This window comes from Sceloporus occidentalis, unplaced genomic scaffold, assembly GCF_023333645.1.
Source record: "Sceloporus occidentalis isolate IW3139 unplaced genomic scaffold, rSceOcc1.0.p SCAF_10, whole genome shotgun sequence".
Taxonomy (NCBI): domain Eukaryota; kingdom Metazoa; phylum Chordata; class Lepidosauria; order Squamata; family Phrynosomatidae; genus Sceloporus; species Sceloporus occidentalis.
Window position 1 is genome coordinate 33,086,297 of NW_028316990.1, and position 12,580 is coordinate 33,098,876.

General features: G+C 40.6%; 1 protein-coding gene across 4 annotated transcripts in view; it reads left to right on the top strand.

Annotated features, from left to right (window-relative positions):
• The window catches only part of LOC149306417 (transformation/transcription domain-associated protein), a 129,208-nt gene that overhangs the window by 21,829 nt on the left and 94,799 nt on the right, over window positions 1–12,580 (top strand). For all 4 annotated transcript variants that reach the window (XM_089476959.1, XM_089476956.1, XM_089476957.1 and 1 more), the window contains exons 22-31: window positions 1,083–1,234; window positions 2,773–2,972; window positions 4,301–4,518; window positions 4,798–4,995; window positions 6,090–6,350; window positions 7,365–7,526; window positions 8,174–8,270; window positions 9,888–10,009; window positions 11,065–11,235; window positions 11,815–11,883. In XM_089476959.1, coding sequence (XP_089333085.1) covers window positions 1,083–1,234; window positions 2,773–2,972; window positions 4,301–4,518; window positions 4,798–4,995; window positions 6,090–6,350; window positions 7,365–7,526; window positions 8,174–8,270; window positions 9,888–10,009; window positions 11,065–11,235; window positions 11,815–11,883 — 1,650 coding nt within the window. The remainder of the gene's footprint in view (window positions 1–1,082; window positions 1,235–2,772; window positions 2,973–4,300; window positions 4,519–4,797; window positions 4,996–6,089; window positions 6,351–7,364; window positions 7,527–8,173; window positions 8,271–9,887; window positions 10,010–11,064; window positions 11,236–11,814; window positions 11,884–12,580) is intronic.

Genomic DNA, 12,580 nt, shown 5'->3' on the forward strand with positions numbered 1-12,580 from the left:
TCCGTGGAGCCAGAAGTAAAGGCCGTTGAACTCGGCGCAATTGGAATGGAGTGCCGACAGAAGAAATCCATCTATTGTGTTTAATCCTGTAGTGAGAGAAGTTCCACCCCAGTGGTCTGTGGCAAACTCATTGTGCTGGGTTTTCTTCCACTGAGAACTTGATAAAGATGGTGTGCGAGGTACAAATGGCTAGCTTAATTCATGGCTGGAAAGATATTTCGGTACAAAGCTGAGAAGGGGTGGAGGAAGATAAGCATCCAAAGTATTCAAAGGTCACTTTATCTACATAATTTTAAATCAAGCGTTTAAGTATGGATGATTGAATTTTCCTTTCGCAATCGGTTAGGCAACAAAATTTCTTATTTCATGGCTCTCAGCTGAATTTTGCAGTTGGGCAGCATCTGATCAGTGCCCTATTTGGAGGAGAGGGAACTGGGTTTTTTGTTGCTTATTGTTATTTTTTCCATTTTAAAGCCAAACTGTATCAGTGTGTGCCTACAAAGAAAAGGGCTGTGTAGGTCGCTTGTGAGAAGAGAGGATAACTTCTATTGGGCCGCCTTCAGTTGGCAAAACCGTGATCTCTGGAGCTTCACAGAGTGATTGCCATTAAAGGATTCACACAAATTGTCATTAAGTTGGTCTCAGGGTCTAAGATGCCATTCCTTATACATTTGCCTTACAGGGGAGGAAACAGGTGGACAGAGCTTTGGAAAATGTAGTTTTGCGACAGCAGATCCCATAATGCCCATGCTGATCAGGAATTGTGAAAATTGTAATCCAAAAAGGAGAGGCTATACAGCCTTAGCCAGTGTGCATTATTTATTTCCTATTGTGAGATCTTTATTTTTTAATAAAGCAAAGCTGTTGTGACTTTTTAATAATGCATGTACAGGTATTACACATTTCATTTAACTGTGCAGGCCATCCTTAATTATACTCTGGACACTACCTCTGTCTCTTTAAAACAAAGTAAGTTAGCAGGTGCTGCTTGGGCATGTTTTAGGCTGTGTAATAGCCCAACAGTCAAGAAACTCTGCCATTTTTCTGGTTTTATTGAAGCAAATGCTTTCTGCTTTTTATAGGCCATTGAGACTGCCTTGGACTGCTTGAAGAGTGCAAACACAGAGCCATACTATCGGAGGCAGGCTTGGGAGGTGATCAAGTGCTTTTTGGTGGCCATGATGAGCCTGGACGATAACAAGCATGCTTTGTATCAGCTTCTTGCACACCCCAAGTAAGCTTATTTCTTGTTTTTCAAAAAAGTCTTGAGGTTAGCCCATGAGATCAAATTCTGGGGTGTGCTGGATAATCTGTAGTTCAATTGGATAGTGTAGGAAGCAAGGAAATAAATTGGTGAGCGAAAAGGTTGAGAAATGTGGACACGGGAAACCAGGCAAACATACTGTGCCTGTCCGTGTGACATAAGTGATGGTCTGTAGTAACTGGGTTTTGTTGCTTATACCATTATTTGCCCAGCAGATGAAGGGTTGATTGACTTCATAAAAACTGAAACAATATTCCACTACTTTAATCTCTTGGGATGTTTGATATTGTCCTTCAAAAATGTTTATGGTAACCAAGAACAGAGGATGGTTCCCAATAACAAAGACTGTCACAACAAGCCAGATTTGGTACTTCAAGCTGATCAGCAAGTGTCACCTGTAACCTGAGTGAGGTTTCACAATAGCCAATGCCAGGCAGCTAATTTTGGCACCTGAGGCAGAAATCCCATATACGTATGCCTGTTCCTTCTGCCCTGCAGTAAAATACAACAATAACTTAAATGACTAGCTAGTTGCTACCTTTTTATGATGCCCAAATTCTTTGCCCAGAGGTGTCTGCTCAATATGCCTAAAGATTGGACTGGCTGTGACTTAGTACTTCTGATTCACTTGGGAATATTCAATTAAATTCAGTCATTGCTTTGTTAATCTTTGCCAAAGCCTTATGGAAGAGGTGCTGGTTGCATTGCTCCTTCTTTCTTTCTTTCTTTCTTTCTTTCTTTCTTTCTTTAAACTAAATGTAGCCTGGGACACATCCCCATCATCCCAGTGTTATTGATGCTGAGATATAGTGGTTTGTCTCAGAGACAAGACTTGAGCCAGTTCCTAACTCATTCTATCTGCCTCAGAGCTTGTGTTAGTGTGAAACAGATTGAAGTTCTGTGTTGTGAAATTTGATGGATTCTTGAGAATGACTCACCCATCTAAAACCAGTACATTTTTTTGTAATGCTGTGAACATTTTGATTGAAAATTCTCAAGATGAAATTAAGTTATCATATAAGGCTTGGGATGCATCCTCAGTGACATCTAATAGCTGTGGTCAAGAGAATACACACCACCTCTGGCCTGCAATATTTCCTTTTTGGTTGCAAGCTTTGACATGTCTGGCATGGTTACAACAATCCAATTTAAATGGTGGATGTGGGTTGTGGCCTAATATGAACCTTGAGGCTAGGTTTCCTCTCTGCTGATGTGTCCTAGGTTACATTTATTTTCTTTGATCTGGACAAATGACCACTGAATTGGATTAGAGCAAGATATTGTTTATTTATTCATTTAGTTTATACCCCAGCTTTCTCCTACTAAGGGGCCCAGCATTTAAAATAAAAAGTTGGATAAAATGTATATTGCAAAAACATTGAAACTAAAAAGGTTTTTTAAAAAATCACACCACTATAATCTTATTCTATCACGTAATTCTTTATGGGGGGAAAAGTATGCACAAAAAGTATGCATTGCGTCTCCAGATGTCACCTTGGTCTTTGCAGTTTTACAGAGAAGTCCATTCCCAGTGTGATCATTTCTCATCGGTATAAAGCCCAGGACACACCTGCCCGAAAAACCTTTGAGCAAGCATTGACAGGGGCATTCATGTCTGCAGTGATCAAAGATCTGCGCCCCAGTGCTCTTCCTTTCGTGGCCAGCTTGATTCGGCATTACACCATGGTGGCAGTAGCCCAGCAGTGTGGTGAGTAAATGTTAGCTTATGTAGTCAGGAAGAAGATACCTTTTTATACATTTAAATAAAACTGTAGGTCATTTTAGTTTTGGGGATCGTGGGGAGGACACAGTAGAATATGAATATGCCACTTAGGCTTGGCTGCTGGAACACTCCATGCTGGAAGAAAGTCCTCTCCTGGGCCTAAAATGTAGCAAAATGTACACTCCCCATGTTCCCTATGGGACATGGGGAGACAGATTTTTTAGGGAGGGGGATACATATGTGTGTGAGAGGGTGCTGACTTTTAAGGTCCCTGGATAGGACAGTGGGGCCCACAGCCTCTCACAGTTGTCCACCTGCCTTTCCGCAGTTGTTGAAGGCTGTTTAATAGAAGTAGATGAGACTAAAGCAAGCAGAGTGTGAGGCCAGAGAAAAAAATAGATGAAGACACCTTTTCTTTCACTTTTCCACTCCTTCCTTTCTCTTTTAGAGCAGCCCTTTCTTTATTTCTCTTTCTGCATCACTCCTTCTGTGTGTGTCTCTCACTCTCTCTGTGTCATCTCCATGCCACCCGTTTTCACTTCTTCCCTCCATCTGTCTGTGCCACAGATTCCTCTAGTTGAATCTTGAAACAAGTTCTTGTTGAAGAATGTCTCAAATTCTTGTTGAAGGATGTCTCAAATTCTTGTTGAAGGATGTCTCAAATTAGGCCAAGGACTGCATGGAATCATGCTGAGGGCCATGCAGGGCTTTTGGGGTTCATGCTGCCCACCCCTCTGAAAAAAAGGTCCTAATACTTATGTATGTGAAGACAGTGGATAGTGTGATATGTTTCTATGTATAATGGTAGAAAACACAAGGGATGGCAGTGTCACCTAATAGAACTGATAGGCAAGAGATCTGCAAGAAGCAAAAGAAGTACAGAACTGTTTAATGAAGTTCATGTCCACAAGTGGTGCTGATGATCTTTGGCCTCCATGTCTTGAAAAGGGGACTGCCTAGTTTTGTAGAGAAAATATGTGTTGACAGCTGCTAGCCACGATAGCTATGAGGTGAAGCATAAATCTCATAAAGATAAATAAGACTGATAGGATGAATCTCACATGTTCAGAAGCAGAATGCCTCTAAAATAGTAGTTGATGGGAGTGGGAGGCAATAAGACAGGCGGGGTTAATGCCTTCATATCTTGCTTATGGGTTTCTTGGAATCATTAGATTTGGCCTTTGCAGGGAAGGCAGATTACAGGGTGCTGAACTTGGTAGATCCTCTCTCTGATGCTTTTGTGTCCCTTTCTAATCAAATATTCCTGGTCTTTCTTTGCTTCTTTGTCTTTTTTACTTTATTGCCAATTCCAGGTCCTTTCTTGCTTCAGTGTTATCAGGTTGGAAGTCAGCCCAGCACAGCCATGTTTCACAGTGAAGAAAATGGATCTAAAGGCATGGATCCCTTGGTCCTTATAGATGCCATTGCTATCTGCATGGCCTATGAAGAGAAGGAGCTCTGCAAAATAGGAGAGGTGGCGCTCGCTGTGATATTTGACGTTGCCAGCATCATTCTGGGATCGAAGGAAAGGGTAATGAAAAGAGTTCTCATATCTGTGTGTGGTTTATGGTGAGCCTAAATCACTCTGTTCTTTGCATATTTTATTAATTTGTTTATTTATTTTGCAAATGGAATGTGCATCACCTGCATATATTCTGTCATAGACTAACACAGGTTCGTGCCATGTTATTATGTACATTCCTTCATAAAATATTCTGTTTTATGAATGTGATCTTATTTTCTGAACAGAAGCTGGGCTTTTCTGTGCTTGGCTGACCGAATTCTATTCTGTTTTCTTCACATCCTCTAGGCTTGCCAGCTTCCCTTGTTCTCATACATCGTGGAACGTCTCTGTGCCTGCTGTTATGAGCAAGCCTGGTATGCCAAGCTAGGAGGTGTTGTGTCAATCAAATTTCTCATGGAGAGGTTACCTCTCATTTGGGTTCTTCAGAACCAGCAGACATTCCTCAAGGCACTGCTATTTGTCATGATGGACCTAACAGGAGAGGTATTTTGACACAGTTATAAATTGCTTATTGTTAGTGTCCTGATGTCGGCTGTCTGTAACTTATTGCTTTCTTGTTTCTCCACGCAACCCTCTTGTAGTCTAAAACCTGTGTGAAACCTTCAGAGAATGGAGATACTGGTGTCATTTTTAAGGAACAAGACTTGGTTCTGTGTACATTTGTTTAATGATTGCATTGTCTTTCTCAGTCTTAGACGATCACAGTGAGTGTAGTTGGTAATAGTTTTACAGGTATGGATGTATGCCTGTGCTTACTTATCTGAAGTCATGTAGAGCAGTGTAGATGTAATGTGTTTGCCCTTTAACGATACCAGAGAGATCCTGGGTCTAATTTTCTCCCCCTTGTCCTAGGAATTTATAGGCAGTGACATTAACCATGGTTAAAGCTAACCAGGACTTGAACCAAATCATAAACCATAGCTCCAAGCCCTGGCAAGAAAGGAACCGTGATCGGCCTTAACATCTGTGTCACTGCTTCCTTAATCACACTGAAAGCAAGAAGAGTTGATTTGTTCTGAAAAGTTTGTATCTAAACTAGGCCTTTTTAACATGTAATGTGTGGACCTGTGGGGGAGGTCCATGTGTCACCATCAATGAGGCACTAGTGGCAACCCCCCCTTGCTTTAAGTCCTATTTTGAAATTATGCTTAACTACTTTTTTCTTGGGGGGGGGTCGTAGCTCCCACCAGATCAATGACCCCGAAAAGGTTAAGAACTACAGATTTGAAGACTAACGCTGGTTGCAGGAAATTACAGTGAGGCAAGATAAACTAGAGTTTTAAAGATAACTGGAATGTCTTCAATACAATTTAGTGATAGACTCAGTTTCCAGGAACCTTGGTTTTACATTCAAGGTGTTCTTGGAATCTTCTTGCTTTGGAAGTATTCACTTCTAAATTCACTCTAGCTTTTAAAATTGATCTGGGTAGTATTTTATCTCTCTTATTGAATTGCAAAGCCTTCTAATATGTCCACAAACTAGGATTTTCTTTGCAAAATGGTCATTTCCACTGCTGAATTGGAGTCACTCTGAAGCTTGTATTATTGGTGCATTAATGCATCTGTAACCTGTGTAGGTGTCAAACGGAGCTGTTGCAATGGCCAAAACCACCCTTGAGCAGCTCTTGATCAGATGTGCGACCCCTCTGAAGGATGAAGAGAAAACAGAAGACATCCTCACAGCCCAGGAGAAGTCATTCCACCACGTGACCCATGACCTGGTGCGTGAAGTGACCTCTCCAAACTCAACTGTGCGGAAGCAAGCCATGCATTCCTTGCAAGTGCTTGCTCAAGTCACAGGGAAAAGTGTCACGGTGATCATGGAACCACACAAAGAGGTGAGACTGAAGGTGAATTGTTTGAAATCTGGTTGACATGTTTGCAACAAAGTGCACTAGAGCATTGGAGTCTGCAGGTTGTGGGTGGAAATAAAAGTTGACCTCCTGTTTGGAATTTACACTTGTACAGTTTAGAATTGCGGTGCTCCACAATGGTTGTATTCTGAGGAGTGGGGAGCATTGTTATTGACATACAATCATGATAATTTCACAAGTGCAGTGTGGTCATGGCACAGTGGTCATGATGTGTTATGGCACAGCACGTTGTAGGACAGGCTGACCTTGTGCAATGTCATGGCAACAGTGCCCTAGCATAGTCACAGAGCACTTGTAATCCAGATTAAAGGGCAGCAACAGAGTCATGGGTGTCTTGCATGTCCGGAAAGGTTCATTTTGTGGTGCTTCTGTTGTGCAGTAGGAGTCCCCATTGCGTAACAGATCATCTAATTGTGGAATCCAGTTATGTGGTTGGAACCCCCCGTTGCACAAAGGGACGCCATTGCACATCCATTAAAGTTCTCTAACATTGTTCTGTATTATCTCAGTAAGATATCTTTGTCATTGTAAAGTCATCACAGCCTGTAATGTGACATTGTGTCCAAAGCTTTTAAAGCCTTCAGCCTTCAATGCTACTTTTAAACTTGTTCTAATCTTTTAAAGCTGTTTTAACTTTTAAAAGGATATTTAATATATATATTTTAGTCTGTTTACTGAGATTTTTTAATAGGGGGAAAAGTATAATTCTTTTGAATAAATAAATACTGGTAAATGCTTTACTGAGTTCAGGCCCCCACCAGTCCAATCCAATCCTGTTTGGTAGTAGAAAACTAGCTTAACAGAGTGGCCTAGAATTTTTATGTTCAGCATTCTTGGTTCTTTTGTACTCCTGATGTGGATGAATACTTAGAAGCTGGGTTTCGTCAGCCTTTATATAATTCTCTGTGAGGTGAAAAATCAGGGTGGTGGTTACATGCCACCATGACCACACTTCTTATGCACTGTGCTATTTTATAGGTTCTCCAAGACATGGTTCCTCCAAAAAAACACCTGCTTAGGCATCAACCAGCAAATGCTCAGATTGGTTTGATGGAGGGGAACACCTTCTGTACCACTCTGCAACCCAGACTTTTTACCATGGATCTAAACGTTGTCGAACACAAAGTATTCTATACGGAGGTACTTGGCATTGGCTTACATGATCATACACCTTCAGCTTAAAGCTTATTCATACTGCAGTTTTGGGAAGCAAAATGGAGTGCATTTATCTTGTTGTATCTTTTGTCTGCCAATCAGGTGTAGTGATTATGTTTGTGCCACATCTTTGCTAAGGCTCCTTTATTTTTGAAGACATTTTTCTGTTAAGAGCTCATTTTTCCCCTTTTGCTGTCCTGCTTTGCTGTGAAATTGTCTGTAAGGTGAAATGGAATTCAATTTTAATAAAAGACCAGGAGTTTTGGAAACCATTTGATCTTGTTCAGATTCACTTGTGAATTGAAATTGGATTATTCAGCCTGTGCTATCTTTCCTTATTGTTCAAAGTCTAGGGTAAGATAGAATGCAAACTTTAAATCATCTGGAATTGCTTACAAGTCAGGCTGTGTTCGCCTAGTCAAATTAAAACAGTGACAAGGGAGCCTTCTGAAATGTCAAAGTTGATGTTTTGGCTTGTATTCTGCTTTAAGGTGCCTTATTAAAACAATTAGCAAAGTAATTGAAAGTTAGAGTCAATGTCAGTATTGAAGAGTTTCTTCCCAGGTTGTCTGTTGTCTGTCTCTGTTCAAAGCAGTGCGTGCATAGGCTAAACATTTTGTCTTAACTTCCAGCTTTTGAATTTGTGTGAGGCTGAAGATAGTGCCTTGATGAAATTGCCCTGCTACAAGAGTCTTCCTTCACTTGTACCTCTTCGAATTGCTGCACTAAGTAAGTTCATAACACTTGGAGTCTAGCTGTGATAGGCTGCTTTGTCTGGATGGCAGCAGATCTGACACTTGGGATGCCCTAATACAAAAACAGTGGGCACCTCTAAGAAGGCTGTAAAGTGCTATATTATTTACTGTAATATCGGCTGAGTGGCAACTTAACTGTATAAACCAAGGGTGGGAATCATGCAGTCCATGCCCCACATGTAGCCTTAGGCTTTCAGAGTCATGTTTTGTTGAGAAATCCATATAAAAATAGACCTCCAGTGTAGGCCTCTTGCAATGTTCTCACCTCCGAATAGTTCACCCCCTTGCCATGTTTTAAAGCAACAATAACATGCTCTGGTTGCCAGTAGTTTGACTTCTCTTGAGGGACATTGAAATTCCTCCCATTGAAATTGGGTGAAAATGGGAAATCTTTGGGAGAAGCAGGAAAGTGTAGGAAATATACATTAAACCAATAGTCCCCAAACTGTGCTCTTTAAGGGATTTTGGACTTCAGCTCCCAGAATCCCAGACTATTGACCAACATGGCTAAGGCTTCTGGGAGCTTAACTCCAAAATCTCTTAAAGGGCACAGTATGAGGACCACTGCATCAAACCATAATGGTAACCATAGCTGTGACCCTAAATGCCAGCATGTTGCATTCTCATTGTAGGTCAATACATAGGGGGCATGGCTGGAATGCTGCTGGTTAATCTCAACTAGACTAGACCCATTAAGCTAGTTGTTCAATGGTGACACAACACATAAATAATTAAATTTAATGGATGCAGCGGGTCTGCTCTAAAAAGGACTAAAAGAAATTTAGATCTATGGTTCATGAGTGTTAAAAAGGGCTATATTAAACTGTTGACTAGTTTAATAAACTATAGATGGGTGCAAATACATGGTTTATTTTAAGCTATAGATGGAGCCTAAACACCCTACAATTACCAGATCCTGTCTGATCTTGGCAATTAAGTAGGGTCAAGCCTGGTTAATACTTGGATGGGAGACCACAAAAGAATACCCAGTGCTGTAGGCTGTATTTCAGAAGGAGACAATAGCAAACCACCTCTTGAGTGTTCCTTGCCTATGAAAATGCTATGAAATTCATGGGGTTGCCTTAAACTGACAGGTGACTTGAAGACAAGTACAGAAGCTATAGCTATAGAGAGAGTGAAAATGAGAGAGAGAGAGACTATATCTGTATCTAGATGTATTAAACAGATTCACTAAGGTGGCTATAGTCCTTCTGGCTGTATATATTCAGAACAATATGTCTATGAAAACCACTTGCTCGGGACGCAGATTTCAATAAATTTGCTCTTGACTCTGACTCTTCAACCTATTGTCCTCATCTCTCTTGAGAACATTTCCGCTCTTCAGCCACACTGATGGTCTGGAATTCCAAATGTTCTTTGGAAATGGCCAGCTTATAAAACTACACATAATCATATTTTGTTTTGACCTCCTCCTTCTGCAGCCTGCTGCTCTTGGCAAAGCATGTTAAGCTCTCAGTAATTTAGGGAGAAATCAAAGGAGTGTGACATAGAAGTAAAAACAAAGAATTGTTTCTCACCTTTTTGAGTTTCCAGTTAATAAGGAAGCCCGTTTTCTCTTTGATTTTTGCAGATGCCTTAGCTGCTTGCAATTACTTGCCACAGTCCAGAGAGAAAATCATTGCTGCACTTTTCAAGGCACTTAACTCAACAAACAATGAACTCCAGGAGGCAGGCGAGGCTTGCATGAGAAAGGTTTGTGGCACTGAGACAAAGCACCTTTGTATTGACTTTGGTTTTCTTTTTCTGGAGAGTAGAAGTAACAAGGCTGCTGTGTTGCCACTGGGATTAATGGTTGCTCTGTTTATATCTGTGTTCGCATGGTGCTGGTGTAATTGGGTGTTGTTCTGTTTTCTTTTGCAAATGGCTCAGTTTGGGGCATTAGCTTTTCCACTACATCTCAGATGCATCCCCCCCTCCAAGGCAGAGAACATTTTCCCCTAAGGTGCTCTCCTGGTGTCATGCTGCCACTGGCCCCATAATCTGGGGAGTGGGTTGTTGATGTGGTAGCTATAATGTAACTTTAATGCATTTAATTATAGTGCCTAAATGGCTCATGTAACTATTGATTGTTGCTTATAGTTTGCATCAAATTCTGAAGGAATGGCAGGGCTGAAAAGGGCATTAAGGCAAAGAAAAATAGGCCCTGGGCTCATTTTGTAGATAATCGTTGTTTTTCCTGCTGGCAGGGCTGAAATGCTTTCAAGGAACTTGGGAAGGTGGGTTTGTTGTAGGTGTTGTTGACCATCCTTCATCTTGATGATAGCGTTTGTGTGAACAAGATGACGCTGTAATTATTCATGACATTGGCTAGTCATGAAAGTGGAGCATTCATTCAGGATGGAGAACCTTTTGCCCTCCAGATGTTTGGGGCTTCCAACACCTGGAAGTACAAGCCATCATGGCCAAAGCGTAAGAGATGTGGGAACTGCAGTACAAAACATTTAGAGGGCCATCATGATAATAATATCATCATTATCATCATCTTTATAGCCTACATAACAAAATAGCACTCTCTTAAAACCCTGTCTAAAAGCTTATGTGCTAAAAACCTGTTGCAATGAAAAGATCTATCAAATGACACCCCACCCAGCCCCTTGCTATCCTTCCATCAAAGACAGACCTTTTTATTGCAACAGGTTTTTAGCACATACGTTTTTGGCATAAGTATGCATTGTAAAATAGGGATATGGTAAATGCTTGAATAGAACTACTTCTGGACTGAAGGAGATTGTTTTACTCCCTTGCAGTTTTTGGAAGGTGCTACAATTGAGGTCGACCAGATTCACACGCACATGAGGCCTTTGCTTATGATGCTGGGTGACTACCGAAGCTTGACACTGAATGTTGTGAACCGCCTGACTTCAGTAACAAGACTCTTCCCTAACTCCTTTAATGACAAGTTCTGCGATCAAATGATGGTAAGGACATCAGTCTGCTTGAATTACCATTTATGACAAGGCACCCTGAAAGCAAATGTTTCTGAGAAAAGGCTTAAAAGCCATTGAATAGATTTTGCGCAAGGAATTTTTCTCTCTCTGCAGTTTGTAGTTGTAGTAGTTGTAGTTGGCATTTTGGGTAGATTGAGGGAAAGCGGGAGTGAACAGATCCAGTTGGTTGCCAATGTGAAATTATTCGCGTAAGAGAAATGCTATGTTGGCATAAAAACATGCCCCTTTTTCAAGAAGTCAGAGAGATGGGTGACTGCCTTGATCAGTGGTTGTACATTTGGAAACTTTGCTAATAGTAGTGTTACAGATAGGACTTACCAAATATTTCAGAGGGGAGTTTCAGTGTTCAACACCAAAATAACCCTTGGAGAGACTTGTAACAACACTTGGTTCTGGAACGATTCATCCCCCATTTAAAAACAAAAGAAACAAAACAAAAAACACAACAATTTGAAATCTCAAAAATGACAATTTGCTCCTAATTATCATATAAGATTTTCTTATTGTAAATAATTATCATGTTCACTCAATATTGAATTTTTTTTACAGCAACACCTGCGTAAATGGATGGAAGTAGTAGTCATTACACATAAAGGAGGACAGAGGAGTGATGGAAATGTAAGTTGGCAGTTTTTTGTTCTTGGGTATGACAAACGGAGCAGAATATTAGGGAAGTGCAACTGATAATTGTTTGCTTTGGTTCTGAATTACCAGTGTATTGACTCCGTATCATGCGCTGTGTATGTGTGTGAGAGAGAAACAGAGAGGTGCTGTTGAATAAAGAAACATTGGGTAGTGTTCTTGTGTTATTTAAGAATTGGTGTTTACCATTACTGATATTGTAGTATCATTACTGACATATCACCATAGTACTGATGTGCCGTCTAGAAGGACCCTTGCTTCTGAATGTGTGAAAGAACATCTCAGGAATTCCCTCTTTTTCAGAGTGAATTGAATTCAAGATGTATTTGCCATGAGTGCTCTGTAGCCAAGAGAACTGTAAATTTCATTGGAAACACATCCAATGTTCGTTGAATTAAATTAGAAGCCAAGACCCTGTCTTTAACAGTAATACATCCCCAAGAAAAAACATCTTGGTCCTTAAGAAAAACATCCATCCTTCAGGAGCACACCTCTTAAATTAATGCACTGAATTTTCTTTCTCTTGCACAGAACTTATGCTGCATGGAATATTCTCTGTCTCTCTTTGAAGTGCAAACATATTGTACTAGATTTAGTACATACATTTTGTATTTACAGAGTTATAGGAAATAAAAACAAGACTACTTTGGAAACGGGATTGTGTGAAAATTCA